At 42.9% G+C, this 14114-nt stretch overlaps 1 protein-coding gene across 2 annotated transcripts in view; it reads left to right on the top strand.

Annotated features, from left to right (window-relative positions):
- Window positions 1-6765: 6765 nt before the first annotated feature.
- Window positions 6766-14114, top strand: part of inpp5a (inositol polyphosphate-5-phosphatase A) — a 157308-nt gene continuing 149959 nt past the window's right edge. For both annotated transcript variants that reach the window (XM_075474657.1, XM_075474656.1), the window contains exon 1: window positions 6766-7244. In XM_075474657.1, the coding sequence (XP_075330772.1) occupies window positions 7167-7244 (78 nt within the window). In that variant the 5' untranslated portion in view covers window positions 6766-7166. The remainder of the gene's footprint in view (window positions 7245-14114) is intronic.

The raw sequence follows: 14114 nt of genomic DNA on the forward strand, positions 1-14114 counted from the left end.
ATTATTTCCAGGTTTGCCTATTTTTAGGTAAGTGAATTTAAGCAGTCGAGAGATCAGGGTCAAAGTGCACATACTTGCTTGCAGTCTGGAATTCCAACATAATTTTTTCCATTACCCCAGAGCGCAGAAGGAGGGGCCTCTGGCCAGCGAGTAGAACTTCTTTATCAGCAGCGTACACACACGGACACACACACATTTTATTACTCCCTTCTTACATCCCCCTCCCCGTGGGATATCCTGCCTAAAGCTAACAGTGTAGTATTTGCTGACCCCTCACTGAACACATTACCTGCGTTGTTATCTGTGTGCATACAGAGCTTTATGCATATTTGTCATGTTATTTTAGGGCCGTTTCCAATCGCTTTTCCCTCAAGGTATTTGATCAGCAAAAAGAGAGGTTTTGTTGACATGCAGGCTTTAGAATGACAGCTGGGATACAGCTGGCTTCCATCTGAAATTGTTTTGAAAGTAAAATAATGATATGTCTACCCCCTATAGAGTGTGCTTATCTCGGGTGGATATTGTAAATGGGTTTCTCATTACCATGGAAAGGATCCTGTGACTATCCACCACTGTTGTCTTCCATGGATGTTTGGGCCTTTTTATGTTGCCGAGCTCAACAAAGCCATTGATTTATTCACTCCTGATGTTCCAATAATTTCTCTAATGGATTTGGTTAGTTTTTTGCTGTCTAACGACAGCCTCTTTTACTTGCACTGAAACATCCTTTGGCCACACATTTTTCCTCAATTATTGAAGGAATCACAGACGAAACGGCCCACACGCATCCATGACCCGACCGTCCACTTATTATCCCAGTTAAAGGATAAGACCGTTTTTTTGACATTGGGCCCTTGATTTCACATTATAACATGATGTTCTACTCACCCCTGCTTGTTGTTGGTAATTTGGAGCTGTTCCGAAGATATTCGAGAGGCGTCTGGCTGCTCTCTTGAGATATTCGGCCATGAAACGGTTTCCTATGGGCAAGCTTATACAGGCACAAACTATGCTGTTTATAATTTATTAATTACTGTACATTAGCACTGATAACGTGGAGGTGCGTTGCTTACTTAAAAAAATCCGGGTTATTGTAATTTTGATTTTTTTGTCGTAAAGTGGGTGTTACTGACATCCTCGTGGTGCTACTGCCACAGACAGCCCACAGACCTGCTGCCTATTTATTCATTCGGCTAAAATTCAAAATTAGTAACCCGGATTTTTTTAAGTAAGCGACGCACCTCCACGTTATCAGTGCTAGTGTAGAGTAATTAATAAATTATAAACAGCATAGTTTGTGCCTGTATAAGCTTGCCCATAGGAAACCGTTTCATGGCCGAATATCTCAAGAGAGCAGCCAGACGCCTCGCGAATATCTTCGGAACAGCTCCAAATGACCAACAACAAGCAGGGGTGAGTAGAACATCATGTTATAATGTGAAATCAAGGGCCCAATGTCAAAAAACCGGTCTTATCCTTTAAGTCCCTATAAGAAGAGATATATGAGGTGTATACATGTAAATATAGATGTAACTTGAATCTATTTGGCTAAAAAGCTTATGTATAAAAAAAACTGTATCAAACTATCCAAACATTTCCCAGACTAATCACAGATACTTGGCACCTTCAAATCAAATCTGAAAATAATTGCTAGCGCACAAGTTCTACAGGAAGGCACCGAATGTACTCAAGTCAGTGCAATGACTCTGAGTCTGTCCGAAGCAACTCATTTTCATTGGCAGCTCTTCACATACCGGTCAGGAACACATCCCTTTACCATCACTTTCTGATGCACAGGGAACTGCTTTGCCAGTTATTTCTCTGCAATGGTACTTGTAAATGAAGCACTGGCAGGGGCAGCAGTGGATGGCAATGGGAAAACATTGTCCTATGTTGCATGCTTCTCAACAAGAAACATGGATTGTGTGAGAAGGTTGCCTTGTCTTTCTTTTGATTTCCAGTCTGGATTTTGACTCCCTTTACTGATGAAACTGTTACCAGTAATGAAAATCCTGGTGGTCAAGGATCTTTTGCATTCACAACCAGAGCAGCTAATCTCCTGACTAAATGTCGGTATGAGTTGAGAGCGAGCACAGGTTGTCCTCAGGTGTAAAGAATCCTCTTTAAAGTACCCGCACCTCTGCAGCACACTACTTACATTTTGGGCAGATTAAACTAATTTGAATTCACAAGTTAATTTGTGAAACTTGACAGGTAAACACCAACTGCCAATCTAATTTTGGGCATAAACCGAACTAAGCTAGCTGTCCCTCCACCTCTCCACCCACACACACTTCCTGTCTCTCTGTTAGCTGGACCAGCTGCTGTCCGGTTCCAGCTATGTTCACTACATACATGTGAGAGTGAATTCAATACAAAACTAAATAAGCAAATTTATCAAAATAACAAACCAGTCATTCACCTTCGTGTACAATGGTTCAAATGTTACAGCTAGCAAGCTTGTTAGCTGAGGGATCTGTTTTCTCTCCTTCAGTGGAACTGTTTGTGGAACAAATTGTTTAAACACACCCTTGAACATTAAAAATAGAGTGATGTTCAGAATGTGACGCATTATGACTGTGCCAACACCTTCTGACTCTCAGCTCCTGTTAACTCATAAGCAAAAGTCAGTCCTTAATGATGTCAATTTCAAAAGGTCCGGCTAACTTCATTTGTTGTATTATGCTGAGCTTGCTTCGTATATCTGTGAGAATTCTAATAAAATTTTCTCCTTCTAGTTCTTCTATCCCGCTTAAGTCACTGCAACAGTGTTGGGTATATAATATTCAGCAAAACAGGTGTCGTCGAATTTGGATTGTTTTCAAAGCAAAGGTCTGATCTCTTTTTAATCAAACCCACAGTCGTATACCGACAGAACATACACACAATAGAGCAGGCTGACTCCTCCACTTTGAATGCTACCATCATCCCATACTCTTCTGCATCTTAGTGACTGATTATGGATTTTTCTGTGGCATATCATGTCCACAAGTACAGGAAGGCGAAACACCATGAAAATAAACATGCATTTCCCCCAACACACGCACACACACACACACACACACACACACACACACACACCAAATACTCTCTGTTTTCCTCCCATGCCAGACACAGCTGCGAGCACTCTCATTTTGGTGATAATCTCTTCAAAGACTCTTTGTTAACCATGACTGTGTGCCCCCAAACACACACACACACATTTTGAGACACACACACACACCTGGTGCTGTTAACATAAACCGTACAAGCCAGCCTTTTGTCATTTGAGGATTGCTGCTGTTTGTTGTGTGTTATTTCTGCACAGCTGGAAGCTCACTAAACGTGGGAAAAGCACTTCAATTCACTTAAAACGCACCGGTGAAACCTAAACATCAACTGAATTAACTCAATGAAGATAGCACTCATTTTATTACTTCATCTGTACTTTCACTGCTCATGGCAGTGTTCTCCAGCGTGTCAGATGACCGCCCTAAGCTGTTGACCACGAGCCACCTTTGACGAGAGTGGGCTATTTATGGTTCCGGGTTTGCTCATACCCATCAGGGGAGATCACATCATGCTGCGCGAAAAGCATAATTCAAATTATACAGATGATGTGAGGAGTGATGTCACACCTCGCTTCAGCCAGATGTGAGTTTTCAGTATCTGCACAGCGGCAGAGAGCAGTCTGAGTGAGAAAACTTCACATATATTTGGAATGTCAACACAACTGCCAGCCCACTGCACTCAGACAGGTACAAACGGCTGTTCTGTACAAACATTTTGTGGCTAAAAGAAACACAATTTGACTGCACCTCACTGTAATAACACCTTTCAGACCAGGTTACTTGTGTTTTTTCAGAGCCAAATGGTGCCAACAAACAGGTTTTGTGATGCCAGGAATAAGCCATTAAATCATTCTTATTCACAATAATCCATTACATGTGGGCTTGGCTATGTTACTGGAAGTCTGTGGCAAAAATACAGTCACGTACAGTGACTGGGTTTTCAGTCTTTTATGATGACATTTTCCCAGCCCTTTCTGCCAGAACCCAAATAGGAAATCTTTGCATCAAAGAACGCATGCCCAATGATTTTGGAATGATTTTGGAAAATCTATCTGGTTCTGTGGAACATGCAATGGAAGGGGTGGTGACGCTTGTGTAGCACAACATGCTCGGACATGAAAGGTGGGAGAAATTTTTGGCTATTTGCTAAACCGACTGAGCCGGTTACACTCAGTCAAATTTCGTCAACACTTAGGCTATTGCTGTTTCTATGTCATCCACCCCAACAGTTTTGTTTCCATCTTGTGGAAGTGATTTTTTTTTTAAAAGAATGAATCATTTGACATTTACAGTATCCTTAGGACCTGTCCTAACGTCTACCCTTTGCCCAGTGACGGCTGGGTTATGGTCCAGCCTCTCTGTGGCCTTGAACAGGATGAAGAGGGCATAGAAACTGAACATCAACGAGAGGAGGATGACCTTTTAAGAAAAACATGCTCGATGGGAGATATTTCAGACTGTTGGACTACGTGGGGATAGAAAATGGATGGATGCATGCATGTTTGACCATGTATATGTCAACGCGCTCTAAAGAATGATATTCTTTTTGTGAAGTTAGCTGGATGAACAACTGGTATGTGAGCACTCTGCATGCTGGGATGTGCTCCACATTTTTTTGAATTTTTGGAAATTTGTTGGAGTTTTGGGGGTTTATAGCTGAAGAGCAAACCTCTCTTCGTACTCTAGTTTCTTGCAACTATGAGTCCTACTGAACCGTATTTCAGGCTGTTGTACAGTTACCCCATTCAAATAACATTGTACCTTTAAATGTATGTGTGTGTGTGTGTTTGTTTTTAAGTTGTAAACTAAATTATATGACTGGACGGAGACAAATCAGGTCTGATAAAACAGACATGTTACTCGCATGACCGGTCACATGAACAATCACCCGTTTCTGCTTTGAGCGAATAAACGAGGACAATATCTGTTGACTTGGAAGAATAATTGAAACAAACCAAATTGCAAAGACTTCCTGAAGATCTCTCCACGTTTAGCTCCTGTACATGGACAAGGCGACTAGTATTGTTTGTGTCTTCTCCCTTGTAGTTATGGTTTGTAACTACTACATGATCTACTACAGCCTTATGCCTGCACCACCACATGCCTTATGAAATTAGGCAGCCTTGTTTATTCACTTTAAACCAGTTACTTGGGAAAAAGCCTGATGTGTATGACTGCAAATCAACATTTCCGAAGTTTGCTTGAAATTTTCTTCCCTACTGGATGGAAACACAGCTTGTCTAAAATTGAAATTTCCCAGGTAATAGCTTGAAAAGGGCTGTTTGTTTTCACAGTCTTGTCAAATATTTCCAATGGAAAGTAGCTGACGCCGACAAAAACAAGCCGCTCTGTGTTGCCAGATGTAGTGATACGGAAAATAGAATAACAAAAAACTAAAAAAGAAACTGGCAAAACTGTTTTTTGCTGGAACTTTTTGTATACCGTTGTCACCCACATCTGTCGACCCATCCATTTTCTATACCTGCTTAATCCAGTTGGGGGTTGCGGGAGCTGGAGCCTGTCCCAGCTGCTGCTGGGCGACAGGCGGGGTACACCCTGGAGGGTCGGCGTTCATTGCAGGAGCCAGTGCAGATACACTCAGACAAGACAATGTTGTTGCGTTGATATACTTTTTTCATCACTTGGATTAAGTAAGAGTAATGGGTGTCCCAAGTCTTTTCTTAAGTACTTTGCTGCAAAGAGAATCCAACCATAAATACACATGCTGGTTGGTCTGACGTAGGGAAACCACAACTGTTCCAAGGAACTGCAACAAAAGGCACACTTAATAGTTTAAAGCAGACTCTTAAAAAAACATGTTTATGGAGTAAATATATTTGTTCAAGGAAAAAAAAAAGAAGTGTGTTGACACATAAAGAACGGTTGGTCACACTCACTATATTTTCATCTTATTCATCCATATAAATATTGTGGATATGGTATGCCAAAACCATTGAATACTTAGTCAACTCATACCATAAACACGCAGACCTAATCCAAATACACGTCTTTCAGCGTGGACAGCTATTTGTTTTGAAAAGACATCGATGTTGCAATCACTGCCAGTTACGGAAGAGTATTAGGGCCAGGCATAAGAAAAAATATTTATATTTTGCCTGTCGAGAATAAAGTCGACATGTCGAGAATAAAGTCGAATTTTCGAGAAAAAAGTCGACTCCTCTGGTCCATCTAATTACTTTATTCTCAACATGTCGACTTTATTCTCGACATGTGGACTTTATTCTCGACATGTCGACTTTATTCTCGACATGTCGACTTTAATCTCGACATGTCGACTTTATTCTCGACATGTCGACTTTATTCTCGACATGTCGACTTTATTCTCGACATGTCGACTTTAATCTCGACATGTCGACTTTATTCTCGACATGTCGACTTTATTCTCGACATGTCGACTTTAATCTCGACATGTCGACTTTATTCTCGACATGTCGACTTTAATCTCAACATGTCGACTTTAATCTTGACAGGCAAAATATAATAACGTTTTCTTATGCCTGGCCCTAATAGTCTTCCGTAGCTCAGACACAAGGTCAAAGTGAGAAAAAGAAACGGGGATAGCCCTGTGTGTCCGATAACGGACGCAGTGACCTGGGAGGTAGAGCACCAGTGTTTATGGTGCGCTGGCCCTTTAAGACAGCGCCGTGTTTCCATTGGCGCGGTGACGTCAGAGCAGCGAAGGACTCCAGCCTATCCTCTCTCAACAGTGAAGGCTATGGTCCTGGAAAAGCGTCCTGCTTTAGGAGGGAGAGTTTTACACTGCTCAAAAGGTAGGGAAACACTCGTCCCTGAAATGAACCAGGCACTCGCCGTGGATTAAAAACGGAAACTTTTACAAATGGCTCTGAACGTGAAAAAGTAGCGCGCCTACCGACGGACCTTCTACAGCAAAGCAACTCCCTGTAGATGCACGGCCACTGCTGAAAAATATGCTCCAGCCGAGCCGCCTCAACCCCGGCTCCAGTCGCAAATTCCCCGTGCTTTAACCACTTTCCCCGAGACAGTCGGCCGGCCTCTCCTCGTTTGTTTTCTCACGCCTTTTAACCTACAAACTCCGCCGTACGAGTCCCCCGGACCCACCTGCGAGAGAGCATTATGGCAGGGGAGCTGACAGCGGCGCAGGGCACAGGAATACTGCTGGTGACAGCCAACGTTGGATCCCTCTTCGAGGATGTGAGTTTCTCAATTGACAAACACCGTCTGTCTGTCATTGCTGTTTCTTCACACTAATGTTGCACGATGTTGCTTCTTTCCCCATCCTGTCAACCAGGGGCGATTTTAGGATCTGGTCTTTAGGGTGCCCCAGCCCCCAGTGCCCCCAGAGGCACATTATTTCTCACTAATTGAGGCAAACTAGTACATTTATAAATTTTTGGAGCCGTATTAGTTTTGCCTTGAGTAGTGTTTTCCTCTACAACATTCAGTTTTGACCTTTTCATTTCAAAAGACTGTGGCTTGGACAGGGATAACAGAGAGCCTGAGACAAATATTGAAGATAACTCAACATTTATTTTGGGAGTAAAGAGTTAAAACAAAAACAAATGCTAGAAAATAAATAAAATGGTCACTAAAATAATGCATCCTTGAGCAAAAAAAAAAAAGTGTTTTTGCATAATATAACATTTTAAAAATGTGCTGAGCCAGGGGGTGCTGAGCTATCTCACGGTGGTGCCTTTAGTGATGGGAAGTTCGGCTCTTTTCCGAGAGCCGGCTCTTCTGACTCGGCTCCCAAAGAAGAGCCGGCTCTTTCGACTCCCAAACGGCTCTTTATTTAGGATCTTTTGTAGCCTATATTTTACCTTAACTTTGCAAAAAAAAAAAAAAAAATCATGGTTTATGTGTTGAAAACCCTTTTGCTTTCAGTGTTTTTATGCGAGACCTTATAATTGCCTAGTTCTTTGCATTTATTCTGTGACAAAACCACTTTTACATTAGTTTATTTCAATTAAACTTTTTTATTGCACAAATTAACAATAAACTTCAAACACATCCACAGAACAGAACCAAACTCAAGCTAACATTAATAATGTCCTCAATTAAACTTTTTTATTGGACAAATGAACCAAAAAATTTAAAACAAATCCACAGAACAGAACAGAACCAAAACCAAAACCAAACTCCTTAATTATGCATGCTGGTCAATCATGGGACTGAGCACTGAAAGTGAAAACTAAGCAGCGAATGGAAAAAAACTTGGAGCCGGCTCTTCTGATTCACTACAAAGAGCCGGCTCTCAGAGCCGATGCTTGTGCGCATGACCCATCACTACTTGGCACCACTAAAAATACCCTAGCCTCGCCCCTGCTGTCAACTCCGTCTCTCGCGTTATGCTCAGTGACGTCTCAGCTGGTCACGACGCGACCGTTTGAAATCGCCTGAACGGCTGCTGAACCGTTACAGTGTCGCGTGGAAGCACATGGGCCGAACAGAAGGACAGAAACGCACGCGCTGTGTGGCTCTGTAACGTGTCAAAAGTTAGACGTTCGACACGTACCGTGACACGTTTTTTCTTTGGCGTATTCTCCCCGTCAGAATGCGTGACAGTGGAAGGATGCTGCCGCTCCAGTGTGGTCATATTCCAACTTTAGGTGATTCGGATGCGGCATCTTCTCAGTAGTTTCCATACAGGACCCAGTTTATGGTGATCAGAAAACCAAAAATGCAGTGAAATGGCCCTATTCTGCATTTTCACAAATCAGAAAAAGGTTTCAAAAACCCAAACAAGGTTTTAATGAATCTATAGCCTCTTTAGAATAATTATATCCAGATTTGAGCAGTGTAACAATTGTAGTTTCCATACAGGACCCAGTTTATGGTGATCAGAATACCAAAAATGCAGTGAAATGGCCCTGTTCTGCATTTTCGCAAATCAGAAAAAGGTTTCACAAATCCCAAACAAGGTTTTAATGAATCTATAGTCTCTTTAGAATAATTCCATCCAGATTTGAGCAGTGTAACTATTGTAGTTTCCATACAGGACCTTGTTTTGGTCGATCAAAATGCAGTGAAATGGCCCTTTATGCCCACCCCTTTAATTCGCGAATCGGAGGCTGGCGAATCGGATGCCAACTTCAGCGTCGTTCGAAGAGCAAACTGGCCCTGTCAGGTTGACGTGAGTCTGCTTCCGTGCATCACAGCAGCGAAACCCCAACAACCTTCTGAGGTTTGCTTGTTTTCAGGTTGGAACGGGCCATATTCTGCATGAAACTAGGGGTGCCTGCTTGTCTTGGGATAATTGGCTAAAGCATTTTGTTGACCACTAGATCGCTTGAGATGCTGCTTGCCAACACTTGGTTGAGGTTTTCCGCGCCATAAAGCACTGGAAACAAAGTCCCGTTTCTTCTTTTTATCCTCCTATTAGGGATGCTCCAGAGCATTGGTGAAGAAAAGGTCACAAGAGTTCCATAAAAGACTCCCATCGCAATCAAATATTCACCTGGGGGAGAAGATCCACCTACTCGCCCGTCTTAAGAAAGCAAAGCATACTCTGCGTGCACTGGGTGTGTCCGTCCTCCTAAGGAGTGGCGGCGCAGGCTGTTGAGGGATATCCCGGATTGTTATCATGTATTTACCTCGTAGGTTGGCGCTAAATTAAAAGTCGAGAGCTTGGCGGTAAAAAAACCAAAAAAAACGGAGCGCTTTCAACTTCAAACACTTTGCGTTACTGTAAGTGATCTCTCACTCATGTGAAGTGTTGGTCCCAGAACACGAGGGGAAGAGCCGGCTTACTAAGCCAATAAATAATGCACGTTTGCTGCCCTGAGTGGATGAGCTGGTCCCACACAAGGCAGGCAAAAGTCTCCAATGTGTTGGTAGCCCTTGTGATGAATATGTGGGTGGAATTTAGTCTTTGTGGACTGCTTTTAAAGCTGCTTCCATTATTAGATTTTGTGTGTGTGTGTGTGTGAGAGAGAAGGCAAAGCCTGACTCCGATCCTCCAAACAAACAATGTAAAAACGCCTCAGGTGTTCTAAACTTGGATGTAAAAGCATATAATGCTGTGACACATCCACACTCTGATTCTAAGATTGTTTTTGCACTACTTATGAGCTGCGGCCCGGAAATTCACAGCAGATCTTCCAGCTGTCACAAATGCAACACCACCTCCTTGTGTTTGACCAAGGAGTGCCACTCCTGGAAGTATTGATTGAAGGCTTTTGTTTTTTAAATATACACAGATGTTTTACCTGCTGACAGAAGGTGCACAAGATAAATACAACCGGCGAACTGCGTGGGTGCCGCTGATTAGCCAACGAGGTCAGAAGATGATGGTGGGATGATAATTTTGCCAAAGTAATGATGGATGTAGGTCTGGCTATGGATGGTTAAATCAAGCAGCCAAAGCAGTGTGTACATTCGAACCCTCTTACAATTTAATACACTGTGGGTTTTTGCTGCTCCAGCTCTCATTTAGTCTAATTATGGCAACATTTTTACTATTGCCAAGTAATATATTACTATGTATGTTTGTTTGTTTTTTATTGTTTTTTTTCTCAGATTCACTTGATTATTATGCAGCCTTTGTGACCGTTAGAGCCACGTGCGATATTTACTGAGCATGTATACATGTTAGTCTGAGCAACACCGGACTTTTTAAAGTGAATGTACCAAAAATGAATGAAAGTGAAGTTCTCAAAGCTGGACTAACACACCCAGATGATGCGATTTGGGGGTCGAATCACTCCTGCTTGTATGCGCTCAACTGAATTCAAATGGACCTCGACGCTGCACACATTGGACTGAGAATGAACTCGAATCCTCCCAGACTCTAAGTGCTTTTGCACTATCCAAAATAGCAGCGTCTCCTTTTCCCGTTGAACTTTGTGCATTTAGGCCCTCTTTTTCTGTTTCTTAGCAAACGGCCCATTCCCGCTTTGCACAGATCCACCTGCTATATGAGCACAAAAGTTGCACTGCTACCTGAGCGCTTTTCGCTGCAACATTTAAGCCTTTTTAAAAAAAATTTTAGACCTTTAAAGAAACTTTATTTCAAGTAAGCGCCTCGCGAAAAATACAAGTAAGCAACTTCCCGCTTCAGGCAGAGAGGAGGAGGAGCCCGCGCTGTTCTGAACGCTTCAAACGTGGGGGTCAGCCCATTTTAACCAAGTACAAGTTGGATTAGCCTGGTGAGGGTAGCAGTCTGGCAAATCATAAGGATGTGAATTTAAGTGAGACAGGAAACATTGCCAAATCTCCCCGCCCTATTCACACATGCTTCAAAGTTCCATCTTTTTGTCAAAACGGTAAAGTGTAAGTGATACAGTTGAATTCTAAATAAGGTCGCTCTTATTCACACATCCTTCTGTTTCTTCTGTCTGATGGCGTAACACGTCAGAAATTGTGCCTGAAAAGCTCTCATTAAGACTATGTGTCAACTCAAGGTCACTTTGGGATTTTTTTTTTAAGACTGTAGCTCTGCTCTAATAAAAAATAGATTTTTATCGCTGCAGCATCATCTGATTTTAAGAAAAAAAAAAAAGAACAAAAAAAGTACCCGCTCTTTGTAATTTAAAGATACGTGTGCAGTGAATTCGGTCCAAGCCACAGCTTGGTGTCAGAATCCAGTTTCCCAGAATCCAGAAATGCTCATATTAAATGACAAGTTGAAACAGCTAATGGTAACATTCTGGAGAATAGACACCGCGCATGCCTCATAGTTTTGTTTAAAACCTTTCAAAATGGCTGCAGATTTATTTCATTCTGATCAGCTGAGCCATCGAAGCATCGTTCCTCTTTTTTAACTACATATACCAGCCGTTGTGCAATAGTTTTGTACTTAACTGCTGCATTCTTTATGTGAGCCGTAGATGTTATATACAGATAACGTTAGACTACACTGTCGACTGTCAGGAAGGCCTGCCTTCATTCTCGCTCTTAAGATCAGGATTTCCAAATGCCATTTTTCAGAAATTCCTTTTAGCTTTGCAAATCACCTTGAACAAACATTTAAAACGGCGAAAGTATAATGTAAATGGTTACACTCTGTGTATGCACAGAACTGTAAACTGGTCTAACGGACACTGAAGCCCTTATGCTGCCAGCCTTCGTGTCTCATCTCCTAACCATTAATCAGCCTGCTGCTGCTTCTTTTTCAGATCACCTGGGTTGGCACAGGTCTGGCTGTTTCAAACCGATCTCCTTATGTTGTCCTTATCCTCTACGAGGTTCTGTCGATCGGGGCCCAATGTGCAACTAAGCCCGTTTGAACGATCTCCGGCGCCGATTTTCACTAGTTGTTTGAACAGGCAAAAAGAGAGGCGCCCTCAAGCTGCAGCCGTTTCCCATTGTTGACCCTCTGAGCCGCGCTCGGTTAATCTGATTATAGGAGTAAATTGGTTTGTCCTGTGTTTAAAACTGCCACCGAGACTTAACCTTTGATTGGCATTTGAGTCTCACGTGCTCACCTATGTGTCTGTGGCTCTGGTGTGTGTTTGCTTCTTCACCTTTGCTGTCAGTAGAGACGGGGCTGCTTTTAGGTAACGTAACGGCAGTATTTAGTCTGGCCTCGGTCACTTCTATCCACAGCTCAAATGCAGGCTTCCTGCTGAAACAGATATTCTTAATCTATCTTTGACCTTATTCTTATGGAACTGCTGTTAGATGATAACGAAACCATTAACATGCATTACACAGGCAATCCACTCTCCAGCTTTGGTTTTATAAGCTGCTCCCTCTTTGAAGCCCTTGGTGTTCTGATCGGGGGGGAATAAGTTGTGCTGTGGCAGAAGCTGTCGTACAAACGGGAAGAACTGACGATGAGCAAGTGCCGTCACCGCAGCTGCCACAGCTGAGCCGAACACTTGTTGAGTGGATGGGCTTTAGAGGCCCGCAGTGTTGTTTTTTCAGTATCAGTCTGTTTAAACAGGTGGACAATATGGCGGCCGCACTTGGGTGTCACCAAATAACCGCACCGTGACGCCCGGGGCAAGGCTTATGTTTTGAGAGAGTACGGAAGAATAGTTCGTTAGGCGTGAAGGCAATTATTACAGATCCAGGACACAATCTTTTAATGGAAAGTGCTGACGCAGGAGAAACCCAACCTGACCAAATGCCCATGAAAGCCACCGCTTGCTGTTCAGATCTGTTTGAACTGGAACGAGTATTAAAAAAAGATGTATAAACATGCAGGCCTGTGCACATTTTCCTCCATTTAGCTTCAGCTAAAAGACTGGAATTCAGTTGATTTAACATTTTCCCGCCACCTTTGAAGCCTCTACCTTCTGTCAGGTAAAAAAGCCTCGACGCTTTGCCCAGAGAGCGTTTGGTCTGAGTTTGTCTGTCTGAAGAGCGTCTGACTGAGCAGACAGGTGCGTACTTGGTTTAATGATTGCACACTTTCATGCTTCAAGTCTGTGTATTTTACTCGTGCGACTAAATTGACTGTGTGTTGCCTTCAGAGCGCGTTGGAAGTGAGGGCGACCAACAGCTTGCTTCCTTATGTAAACACAGACTGAACTTCGGAGCCGCTGCTGCTCTGCTAAATGCTGCTTGCCTCCTGTGAACAAGGGGTGAGCGCTCGCTCGCATTTACGCTGCTGGGGTAAAGCACGCTTTTCCTCTGTGGCGCGGGGGGGGGGGGGGGGGGGGGGGGTTGGTGTGATTTGAGTGTCATTATCCACTATTTGATCCCTGCTGGCAACTGAATCTGGCCTCCTGACTCTTATTAATAGATCATATCATGACTTTTGGAGATTTTCCAGTGTTAAACTCAGCTGGATTAAGCCAGATGATTCAAATCTGGCTCACAGAATCATCTGCTACTTTTTTCTGTCAGAGAACGTAAGGGTGATGTCGGTGGCCTACTTTCGAAGGCTATGCGGATTGACTTCATATCGTCCTAATGATGGTGCCGACATACTTCCTCCAGTGCTCTCATTGCAGTCAACACCAGTGGTTTTCATTTCAGTTCAAGCCCTCTGTTTTTGATTACATACACATCTTCTGGCTTGCCGAGCCAAGCTGCCCATACGGTGATGCAACAGATTACTATGAATAGTCCCACTTGTAAGACATTTTTTTTTCTTTCCAACTTATTTGTTGTTAT

Source organism: Odontesthes bonariensis, chromosome 2 (genome assembly GCF_027942865.1).
Source record: "Odontesthes bonariensis isolate fOdoBon6 chromosome 2, fOdoBon6.hap1, whole genome shotgun sequence".
In the NCBI taxonomy this organism is placed as follows: Eukaryota; Metazoa; Chordata; class Actinopteri; order Atheriniformes; family Atherinopsidae; genus Odontesthes; species Odontesthes bonariensis.